Here is a 12,435-nt window from a genome sequence, read left to right as displayed (position 1 = left end):
GTAGAACATCCCTCTGAACTGGAGTGTTTTGCAACAAACTAAAAAACGTCCTACACTAAGCCAATAATTAATAAGTCCCAGCAAACTACAGGCCAATAGCAAACGGGCCATTCCTAGGGAAGTTTGTTGAATTTGCACAAATCTCCGTTTACCTCAAACAAAACAACCTCCTCTGTGACAAACAGCGGGGTTTCTGCCACTGAAGAGGCACTATATCTGCATTAATTGCAATCTGGAGCAGCCTTAAGAATAAGGGAGATTCCAATAGTGTGGCTGCTCTCCTCCTACTTCTCTATTGGTCATCAGCACTAGACCCGGTAGAATATTAGCTGTTGTTTCAACGCTGTATGGCACTGATATTGCAGTGACTGTTCACAATTGGAATAAGAGCTACTTTGCACAAATAGTTCAAATTGTCATGTTTCCTCAGTTTCACCATTTACTAACAGGGTAGGTGCTTCTCAAGGCTCAACTGTTGCCCCTTTCACTTTAATGTTTACTGAAATTGTTGACACTTTCAGGCTTACTAGCTAAAACTACGTTGATGACACACAGATTGCCCTAAATCTGGAAAAGCCCTGAAACCAGGATATTTCAATATTTATCAAAGTAAGAGAACAGACACTTGAATGTTACAGAATTCCCGGAATCTCAACTCCTCAAAACAGAGTTCCTCATTTTCAGAGCATGTCAAACATATACGCCCACTACTGTCTAGCTTATGGAAATAGGTCCAGTCCCCAACACCACTACTTAAATACTTAGTTGTGATTATGGACTTTCTCTCCCCATCCACGGGTCAACAAAAAGATAAACATACATTCCTCATCTTGATAACCATATACAGCATCTTCCTTCACCTAGGACTGTCTCATCGGAGCACTAGTGTGGTCATTACTGCAGCCATGCAAATTGCCTTTATATTGGACTACTGAGTCACCTAATCAGCAGATAACAGTGAGTCCAGAATGCTGCAGCAAGACAAGTGCTAACCATGAACAAGTGTGACCACATTTCCTTGGTCTTAAGGCTTTGCACTGGCACATTGTGGCTAGATTTATTTTCCAAAGCTGTCTACATCACCTGCCAAGCTATCTACAGAACAGGTCCCATCTTCCTTTCCAGGCTCTACCGCAAATGGAGAATAACATAGATCCAGATCACCTCCTTTATAAAAATACTTGATTTGGCTACCAATATTTTCCATAGATCTGGAGCATGCCGCTCCCAAAGAAAAAAAAATAATCAATGACCAATGAGTTTACAAGGGCTACATATAACTGGATGTTTCCTGAAACATAATCCCAACTGTGCTAAACTCCGAAAAACCATAGGCCTCTGACCGGGGCACGGAGTGCTATATAAATGATACTAACAGAGCAGCTACTTACTCAACAACCCGGAAAGTGCTATATAAATATTGGCACTGTATCTTTTTTCACTCTTCGTTTCTCCCATGGATGATAAAGTTTGTCTTGTGAATCTGAATTTAAAACATTACAGGTGAAAAAGGGGATTCTGACAACCTCTTTAGTGCTTGAAGTCCAGAGAACATGCCTTTCGATTTTAGCTTCTCCCAGTCACAGTGGATTAAAAATTTAGCCACAGAGTCTTATTATAGGTTGGTCGCTCTCTATGCAGCTTTATGCTAGTGCAAGTGATGGTTGTTCTCAGCTATGCCAAGTTTTTCAAGTCCATGCACGAGTTACTTCTTTAGTCTAGATTTTTGTTTTTAGATTCTACAGACCTGCTAACATCTGTTAACTTTCCACAATGTGAATAGGGACCACAGCCTTGAGGAGAGCACAGCATAAGGCACTTCCCCACATCCAACCAAACAATCAGGGGAGGGAGAGGTTAAGGCAAGGTTTACCCTCCTTAACTGTATACAGTTCCATAAAATTCGAGTATATCGAAAAAAAACTAACCTATGGGGGAACTAGGATCCAAACGAAAGTTTGTTGTAATCACCTTACTAGAAAAAAAGAATCTTTTTCTGGAGACCCCTCACCCACCAGGGTTTCCCCTAGGTGGCATGCTTCATCATTGGGGTTCCTCTCAATCCTCTATGAATTGAGGTGTGCTGCAACTTGCGAACTATGTAGGAGCACTATGCGGTCTCCAGGGACAGAAGTAGGTAATGAACCAAGAGGCGTGCCATGATGAAGGTGTGACTACAAGCCCCTCTAACCCTGTTGTTGACCATGAGGTAAGAGCATTGTTTAAATAGAAATTCGGAGTATCATTGAGTAACCGTATATATTTTGTGTATACACATTAGGTGTGTACTTCATTGTATCCTCATTATAGGATATATTAGGAGTGGTACGCACGGGGCTGGACCCCATGGAGGCCTGATGAAGAGCTTGTAGAGGACAGCTCGAAACATGTTGACACAGACGCAATACTAGGGGAACCAAACTCATTAAGGTAGGGTTTCTCCCTGGTATTAACCCCGGATTTTAACCATACTAGCTAGGGGTGGGAATAAAATAGTAGCTCACTGGTTAGGTGTTTTTAAGACTTATCTTCCTTCCACTCCACATCACTGCACCTCACATAATCCATAACTAAGTGCTCCTACGTAGTTCGCAAGTTGCAGCCCACTTCAATCTGTAGATGATTGAGAGGAACGCCAATGATGAAGCATGCCACCTAGGGGAAACGCTGGTGGGTAAGGGGTCTCTAGAAAAAGAGTCTTTTTTTAGGTCTCGTGACCTATCAATGCGCATGCCCATTGAGAGAAGCGAGACTATAGGGCTTTAAACAAAGTTTAACATAACTGTGGCGATTTGGTGCTGTGCCCGTGCGCTTTTAGGTCAATGCGCAAGCGCATTGACCTAAAATGCGAGTGCACAGCATCAAATCGCCAGCCATCTGTTGCCCAGCTTGGTGCCGCTCCACCCCCTGCCGGATCAAAGGCTTTCACGGCCGGCCAGCCGTGCTTTCAGTTTCACGGCCGCTCAGCCGGCCGTGTCTCCTTATTTGACTTGTTTTTATTGGCCCCTCTCTTAAATGTCTGCTTTTCTTTGGTTATTATTCTTAGTAGTCCCTCCTTTTCTACTTGTGTTACCTCCCATGAAAACTGCCCTCTAAAATGCGCTCTTAATCTTCTTGTTATTTTAGGATACTTGGAGAGAAGTCTTCTTTTTGTTGGCCTGCCTCTGCTATGTTTATTTCGTGCATGAAACTTCGATCACCTTGCTGTCACAACCTCACTCGGCTATCCCACCACCCCCTCGCCCCTTCCACAACATTGCTTGTCTGTGCCCACCACCACTCCACGGCCACTGCTAATTTTTTCTGTAATTTAATTTTAATTTGCAGCTTCATTTGCAGTGCCGTCACTTAATCTCCCTGTGCCATCTCCACCCACTCACAACACTGCTTGCCCGCCCCCACCACCCCTCCAAGATCGCTACAGTTTTCATTTTTTTTCTTTAATTTAAATTAGTGAATTACATTTGAAGATTTATATAGTGCTCTCCTTGGGATCAGAGGGAATTAAGTGCTTTGCCCAGAGTTACAGGATGCCGAGCCGCGCCAAGACTCGAACACAGATTTCCCAGCTCCCAAGTACGAAACTCTGACCGCAGCGCAACATTCTCTCCCAGTGAGAGCAAGAACGGCTGAGATAGAAAAGGGAGAGGCGAAATCCCAGCATGCTGCTCCTGGTCTCTCACCACCCTCCACTTTCCAGAAAGCAATAGATTTGTTTGTTAGCAGCTCTCTGGATCTCTTCACTTCCCTCTCGTCCCCCACGTGTAGTCTCTTGGAAAAATGAGATCAGAAATCTTCAAGCCAGACTAGCAAAACAGCCTTGGTACCTCAGAAACAGCAGCCGTTGCTAGTTTATGTATTTTTTAGGACACAATAGCACTCCGAGGTTTGTAATCATTTAATGGAAGGATTGTTTGCCTAACCTGTGCACATATATTTACTAGTTGAGTTATTGTTATTTTTTGGTAAGATCTCTCTAACTCATTTGAATTCATCTTCTGGATGTTGGACGAAAATAACAATGAGCTTTTCAAAAGATGAGAAAAATATCTGCTTTTATCATGAATGGCAGTTGGTAGAAAATCGTTTCCACAAGTATTACATATCCGAAAAAATCTTCTCATCTCGGTTTCCTCAAATTCTAATTAACATAATTCTTAGAAGGCCCCTGCTGCTTCACACTACGGCCGTGTCTCTCCCCAATCGCCGCTCTCCCCACTCCGCCCCCTGCTGCGGCGTTGTCGCATTTCTCCTCCCCCCTCCCCCCGCCCCACAGCAATGCCCTCCGTCTTGTTTACCAAATGGTCACTCCCACAGCCTTTTGCTTGTTTTTAAGAGTTTGCGAGCAGTCTATTTCTTTTCGTCTTGTGTGCAGAGTCCGTCTGGGCTCTCTGCCTGCTCAGTCCTCTGGCCTTTCTAACTGCCTACTTAGTTTTCTGTCCTCTCCACTGCCTGCTTCATACCTACTCTTCCGCATTGACTCTCTGCCTGCTCAAGCTTCTGTCCACTCCGCTGCCTGCTTCACCCATCATTACATGTACTCGGCCTGCTCAGGCTTCTGTATTCTCCGCTACCTGTTTCAACCATCCTTACAAGTACTCTCTGCCTGCTCATCCCTCTTGCCTCTCTGCCTGTCTCGTCTTTTGTCCTCTTCGCTGCCTGCTTCATCCACCCTAATCTCCGCGTGGGCTCCCTCCCTGCTCATCCTGCCTGCTCAGTCTTCTGTCCTATCTGCTGCATGCTTCATCCACCCTACTATTCCGCATATGCTATCTGCCTGTTCAGCCCTCTGCCTGCTCCTCTCTGCTGCCTGCTTCAGCCACCCTGCTTATCCACGTGGGCTCTGCCTGCTCAGTGCCTGCTCGGCCTCTAATGTTTGGGCGCCCGGGTGAGGTAGAGTGCGCGTCAGAGAAGGCAGACACTTTGAGAAGTTGTTTGCTCGGGGTTAGCGACACTTGGCAGCTTTTCAGCCTTCCTCGCGCTGAAATAGTCGCCGCTCTTAAAAAACTCTGAATGAACCGCAGGCACCCTTTGCAGGGACTCACAGCAGCGCAGCACTCTTCTGTGCAGGCACATACTGAAGCACTGATTGTCAGACAGACCTATCCGTGCACAGTGTGCCCGCATGTTTACAGCTGTCACATTTGATAGCGCTTTCTACTTCTGTTTAGGTGCCGAAGCGCTTTGTACAGAACAATGCGAATGTATGCACACGGGTACAAACTGCACCGCAGTGTACAGACATGTCTGTATGTATATGCAGACACCATGCATAAACATTGCACATGGTACTAGCACACATAGAGACGTGAAGTAGTCTGGTGTTTGTATATAGACACGCCCATGTATGTACACACCTAGATATCCACACAGCTTGTAAATGACGGTCCAAATACGCGTTAGACATGTACATTTTGAAATGAAACTGTCATCATATAGCATTATACTACAGACGCGTACAGGCCGGCACCACCACACATGCGGGCAATACACATGTATGTCATGTAGACAGAGTGATACCAATGTAGACATTGCATTACAGAGTCAAATAGGCACATGCAATAACTGATAAACAGTTTGAACAAGGAGAGATGTCATGTATACTGAGCCAATAATGAGCCAGCACCTCCCCTCTCTCTCACGGACGCCAGGCCGTGTTATTTTTTCAGCCTCCCCTTTTTCATTTCTCTCTCCTAGCTTCGCCCATTTCTCCCAATCACTCTCTTCTCTCACTCTCATACCTCGCTGTCAGCCTCTACTTTCCCACTCCATTCCTCTCTAAATGTAAACAGAGACCCTCCCACACACACACGCACACCACCGCCACAGTGCCCGAACCTCCAATGCTCGCAGCCTCCATGGTCCAAACACACCAAGCAAATCTAGAGGAGGGAGGTTTTAGTTTGAATGACTAAGTGCTGTTGCAGCACCCTCTCTTCAGTGTTGCATTCCAAATGCTATAGGTGTCACATTTGCGAAAGTTATAACTATTGGCATTGTAAATGACAAAGCTATCAATTTAGCTGTTTTAAAAACCAACAAATAAAATATTTGTAATTTACAAGACCAATAGCTCCAACTTTTCTAATGCGAGACCTATTGCATTTCCAATGCTTGTCTAGTAAGGTGATTACAACAAACTTTCGTTGAATCCTAGTTCCCCCCATATGTTAGTTTTTTTCGATATACTCGAATTTTGTGAAACTACTTTCCCACGTCCCACATCAAAAAAAAAAACATTGACAGAGCCAAATAGCTCTACTATTTCATTTGTCAATGCTTTTTAAGCCATGTTTTATAGCTATGTGGATGCTGTGCAGCATGGCAAAAAGTTATTAAAAAAAATAAAAATAAAGCACTATGACACAGTCAGGGTGGACTGCGTCATAGCACTTTTTTTCTTTTTTTAATACTTTCAGCCATGCTGCACAACAGTATGCTACTATACATCATGGCTAAAATAACATTGAAAAAAACGATGGATCTCGCATAGACAAGATTTATTGTTTTGCCAATACATATTAAAAGTATGTCGGAAGCAGGAGGTTTTAACTTCGATATTTGGTGCTCCCCCACCTCGAATGAGCTTCTTAGAGAAATTATATATTTTTATTTGGCATATATCAAGATCACTTGGATACAGTGCTTTTGACCTGAATTAGAAATAACTGCTGTGGTGAAGTGTTTGCTCCGTTTTCCTCAGTGAGCTAAGTGCATCCACATTGTAAGCAGTTTGAGTGTACCATACTTTAAAAGCAGCCCGATTCAATTTACAGTAAACCAGCAGCCGCAGATTTGTATTCTTAACACCCCTGCTGCTCTCTTCTCCAAATCAAGGTGTTACATTTGCGGCCTCATATAGCAGTCGGTGCAAGCTTTTGCCGAACGTTCATTTTTCTGGCGGCACCAAGATATGAGACATACATGAACAGAATAAGGCAAGAATTTTACAGCTGAGGCATTTGGTGTTTTGGCAGAAATGGTCGAAATGTTAGGAAATTACATCTCTGGGAATGATTTGCTGAAACTGAAATGGATTTGTTGTAATTCCTTCAAAGATGGACAACATACACACGTGGAGATGGAGTGGGTGGGAGTGGGAAGAAGGAAGTGGCGCAACAGCCAGAGCTGCTCAACATTCTGATTCTGGGCAAATCACTTAACAAAAAATAAAATAAAACACAAATGGCAGCAAAGCATGTCTTTTTCAGAATACGCTTATTCTGCACACTTGCAGGAATGCGCTAGCCATAAAAACGGCGAATAGTATAAAAATAAGAATAAAAAAATAAAAAGCGGTTTCCAGGCAAGTAAAACACCGGTGAACAGATTGAGGACAGATGCTTTGGTCATCATGGCTGTGTCCGCTATATAAAGCCCATTAACATGCCTCCGAACACTCCCCCCAACCCCCGGGCAGCTTTACTTCTTAGATGTCATTAGCCTGACCTTGTGTTAGCCTAGGGTCTTAATTACATCATATTTGATCAAGGAGGACTGCACAACAGGACATAAACAAATACAACGACCAGTCTGCCAACATGCTTACTCTCGAGGTAAAGCACATGTGGCCTCTTCAACAACACCCAAAGAAAACTCCTCTTTTCAAAGGCTTGATTTAATTTGCTGCTGCTACAAAGCAAGAACGCAGAGGCATCCAGTGATTGTTAAAAAGGCGGCTCTGAACTTTTTACAACAATGTCATTTAATGAGACTGTACCATTGGATTACGATAGTAGATTTTAAGACTGACCTATCTTTTTCGTTGAAAATGTGTATATCAGCAGCTCCTGCCTTGAATATGGGCTAAAAAACATGATATATTGCTTATTAGTGCAGTACAATAAGTTATTGGGCTGTATTTTTCTACTGCATAGCTGTTGCTTTTTTTTTTTTTTTACTTACAATCCACACAAATGAGGGCTTATTGGGTAACCTAAAAAAACAAGGAAAGCCGTTGCGAAAGTGATAGCACTGAAGTTGCGATGTGGGCGTTTGAGGGCAGGGGGCATTGCCCGTAAATTAATACTACTGCTGGGAGATGAAAGCAGGGGAAAGAGACGAGTGAAAACAGGGGGAGAGAAGAGAGACAGAGCAGAAGAAGAAAGAGCAGAAGAAGAAAGAGCTCCATGGATAAATATATAGAGAATTATTCACTAGAAGGAAAGAAAGCGAAAGATGAGAATGTATCCGACCCCGCACATCTCACTCTGCAATTATTGCGATGCAAGAGACAGGTGAGATGCAAACAAAGAGACATTAATATGGTGTTTGCTTCATGTCCCAACATGCACCGCACCGTCTGTAGCAATCTTCACTGACATGAAACCATCTGTAAAAGTTGGCTCCAGAAGGAATTTGTGCTTTCAGCAACTTTTAAAACCCGAGACTGATATGTTTGAGTTTTATCAGCCTGCCAAAAATTGAAAAATGTAATAAGTAAAACCGGACCAAATGAAGAAGACGGGGGCATTGACAATAGGAAGCATAGAGGGTGAGGGAAGAATAAACAAACAAAAAAAAAAAAAGGGACGTTGGTCTTTGAATCCAGAGCAAATGTGACAAAATAAGAGCAAGATTTATAGCCCTGTTTACAGCAGAGCTTGGTAAACTGCAAGCACTTGTCTCAAGTGCTCCAGAATAAAGATAAAAGTAGTCTGCTAACATATTCTAAAATGGCAGCTGGGGATGAATATTAGTAGTTAGTCCCTGCTCTTGAGGAAGGCTAAACACGGGAACAGGCATGACAAAAGCATGTTATGGATAAATGGGGAGAAAGAATAGTAGAGTGACGATGGCGCTAGCAAATGGGAAGTCTACGGCCAGGCTAAAGCCTACAAAGTATATACAACATGTCTCAGAGAAACAACCAGGCCCGGTTCTAGCGGGTGGGCCGGGTGGGCCGGGCCCACCCAAACATGAGCCTGGCCCACCCAAACAGGAGCCTTGGCCCTCGCAGTGAGGGCTTGAAGGCAGGTCCGCAAGGGTGTCTCTGTGTGTGTGCGCGCCCGGGCCGGGCTGAGACAGCGATTATCACAGCCGCACCCGAGTACTTAACAGGTCTTTAAAAGACCATTTACATAATTAACAAGGCTTTGTTTATTTTTTCACCCCTTAATCTTCATGTGGCGAAAGGTGACACATCCTGTCTTTGACATGGATAACCTTTGCCTACAGTTCTGCTGCGTGGATATTTCTTTTTTATACAGCACAGGAGAAAATGAGTTTGGTTATTCCTATTCACCTTTCCTGACCCCTGCAGCTGCTTACCACACAAAGTTTAACTAATGAAGTAGTAGGTAAGAGAATGTGTTACTATTTGTTTTTCTTTAAAAAATGTGCACATCCCCAGCACCACACATACTTCGTGTGAGCTTCATTTAAACAGTTTTATCATTATCATGGCTAATGCAGGACAAGAATTAGACACTACAAAATGCCCAGATAACGCTGGTGATTAATGATCCTGCTGGAGAGCAATCATTTGTCTGTTAGTAGTTTTTAAATGCAGATGAACTGTATTTTATGTGGAAGCTCAGTGGGTTACTGCCTTTGTCACAGAGATCCTTGTGTTACTTGCAGTTCAGAAGTTACAATCCTTACATAGGACAGTGACTAATGAATTGTTACCAAAGAGCTGCATACAAACATGAATGGTATAGTTAGAACGTTGCTTTTTTTTTTTTTATATAGTTAGAACTTCCTTTGTCTTTCATTATTCTAATGTTGCTAAAATGAGTATGTTTGGGCAGATATACATTTTTATCATTTAAGCTGAGCTCCATGGAATACTTTTTAAATCCTATGTTTGTGTTTCCCCAGACCAAACCCTTTAAAAATATACTGCCCACCAGTATGGATGACATGTGATTCCTACACCTTGTAATTCTTATTGGTTAATGTGACATTCCCTGTAGACTGATTTACATACTTGTATGATTCATTGTCTCGTTTTAATGTGTGTGTGATGTAAAGTACTGACACACACTACACTGATATGAGTAGCGCTATACAACAAATGAAATGCATATGAGAGAGTGGCTACGTAGAGATGAGGGCACTGGAGGAGGGTGGCAGTGAGGGAATCAGAGGAGGAGGTCAATAGGGGGGATTCACGGGGGGGCTACGGAGAGATGAGGGGCGCTGGTGGAGGGTGGCAGTGAGGGAATCCGAGGAGGAGGAAGTGGGAGGGCCTATGGAGCGATGAGGTGCACTGTTGGAGGGTGGCAGGGAGAGAATCCGAGGAAGAGGTCATGGGGTGGAGGTGGAAGCTAGGGAGAGATGAGGGGCACTGGTGGAGGGTGGTAGTGAGGGAGTCTGAGGAGGAGGTCATGAGGGGGAGGGGCTACAGAGAGATTAGGGGCACTGGTGGAGGGTGGTAGTGAGGGAATCCGAGGAAGAGGTCATGGGGTGGAGGGGGAAGCTAGGGAGAGATGAGGGGCACTGGTGGAGGGTGGTAGTGAGGGAGTCTGAGGAGGAGATCATGAGGGGGAGGGGCTACAGAGAGATGAGGGGTACTGGTGGAGGGTGGCAGTGAGGGAATCCAAGGAGGAGGTCATAAGGGGGAGGGGCTATGGGGAGATGAGGGGGACTTGTTGCATGTGGTGTGGTAGTGAGGGAATCCGAGGAGGAGGTCAATAGGGGGGGCATGGAGGGATGAGGGGCACTGTTGGAGGGTGGCAGTGGGGAGTCTGAGGAAGAGGTCATGGGGTGGAGGGGGGAGCTAGGGAGAGATGAGGGGCACGGTTGGAGGGTGGTAGTGAGGGAGTCTGAGCAGGTGATCATGTGGGGGAGGGGCTACAGAGAGATGAGGGTGGAGGGTGGCAATGAGGGAATCCGAGCAGCAGGTCAATGGGGGGCATGGAGGGATGAGGGGCACTGTTGGAAGGTGGTAGTAAAGGTTTTTACAGAGAAATAGGTCAGTGGTGGGGCGCCAAAAAAGACTTTCGCATCAGCGCTGAAGCCGGCCCTGTCATGGCCTTTCTGTTTTTGTTTATTTAATTAGCAGTCTGGTCATAAGGGCTACTGTGGAACATACTTTAAAGTGCGTGCTAATTATATTTACTGCTATAGTCCGTGTTTTAAGTTTGAAGGTGATTTTAATAATGATTTTACCAGGAAAAATGAAAGTGGAGCCCGATGGTGCCTGATATGGGGCTGGGGCCCAAGGTCAGCTGTGAGATAAGGTGCATTGGAGAGGAGTGGGTATAATCAAGCCTGTAAGGGAGTGTGTTGCAGAGTCCAGGGTCAGGTGGAGGTAGGTATGAAGAGGGATTCTCCCTGAAGGCTCCCACAGAGGAAGCCAGTGCAGTGTCACTTGCCTGATCCTCCCACCTCAGAAACCTCCTTTTTCCATCAAAGGAACATTACATGGAAAAAAAAATTGGGGAGAGTGATAATATTTAGAAAGAGATTTGGAAAAGAGTGCGTTTTACTGAGCCTTGTAAGACTAAGAAGAAATAAAGGAGGGCCCTGAAGCAGGTGTGCCTAGAAATATATGCGACAAATCGAGCCCGCAGTGGCCCACCCAAATGCACCCTTGGCCCACCCAAATAAAAATTCCTGGAGCCGGGCCTGGAAACAACGCAAAAGCTGTCTTGCCGAGACCTAAAAAACTGTGATATTGCGCATATATTCCAAAGACCCAATTCAAAGGTAGACCCCAGATATTTCAAGCCAAAAATAGCTTTATTTTAGTTGCCTGAAATTGGCAAAAGAAGTCAATGGGGAAAATACATTCCCCAAATTATTTTTTCAAAATATCCCACTTTACTGTTTTAAAATGTTGATCTGTATGGACTAAGTTGGAAAGTCTGCTTTGGGGACTTGAAGCTATGTTTATCCCATTTTAAAAAGCACGACTACAAGCTCCAGGATGCAAAAAGAATCTTGACAACAGCAGCTAGTCACCGGTAGACCTAGGAAACGTGGCAGCTGTGTGCTCATTATATTATTTTCAGCATCTCACTCACTCTTTTTCACACTCACACTCTGGTTCGACACATTCAGTATCTGTGGATTTTCCACATCATTCTGTATCATCTTCCCTCAATCTCGTAGATAGCTCTTCCTTCACCGTGCAACGTACAGCTCCGTACCTGGGCTTGCCGTGGGTGTAACCGATCTTGGCCGTGTACGCCCCATTGTCAAGCACGAGGGTGCTCATTTCGGCGCAGGCTACACACCAGCCGGGTCAGCGCTCGAGCCAGGTTGTTCGCGGACCAGTCTGTTGTTTGAAAGGAGCCGGGTGACGTCATCACGCTGCGACGCAGCGTCAAATTCACCTTCTGGGGCAGGAGGAATTTCGGGGAAAAAGAGAGTAGAAGGATATAGGTCGACAAAGGCGGAGCTGGCGAGAGATATTTGGAAATGGATACAAATTGGGCAAAAGCAGGAGATTGCGAGAATAGATGATAGAGGAGAGTATGGGAACAT

General features: G+C 44.7%; 1 protein-coding gene across 1 annotated transcript in view; it reads right to left on the bottom strand.

The window, feature by feature from the left end:
• Positions 1-12,235, bottom strand: part of ACTR6 (actin related protein 6) — a 294,492-nt gene extending 282,257 nt beyond the window's left edge. The window contains exon 1 of the mRNA XM_078641225.1: positions 12,099-12,235. Coding sequence (XP_078497351.1) covers positions 12,099-12,166 — 68 coding nt within the window. The 5' untranslated portion in view covers positions 12,167-12,235. The remainder of the gene's footprint in view (positions 1-12,098) is intronic.
• Between the last annotated feature and the right edge of the window lie 200 nt (positions 12,236-12,435).

Source organism: Lissotriton helveticus, chromosome 5_1 (assembly GCF_964261635.1).
Source record: "Lissotriton helveticus chromosome 5_1, aLisHel1.1, whole genome shotgun sequence".
In the NCBI taxonomy this organism is placed as follows: Eukaryota; Metazoa; Chordata; class Amphibia; order Caudata; family Salamandridae; genus Lissotriton; species Lissotriton helveticus.
The sequence above is the reverse complement of the archived record's forward strand: the minus strand, read 5'-3'. Positions and strand labels throughout refer to the sequence as shown.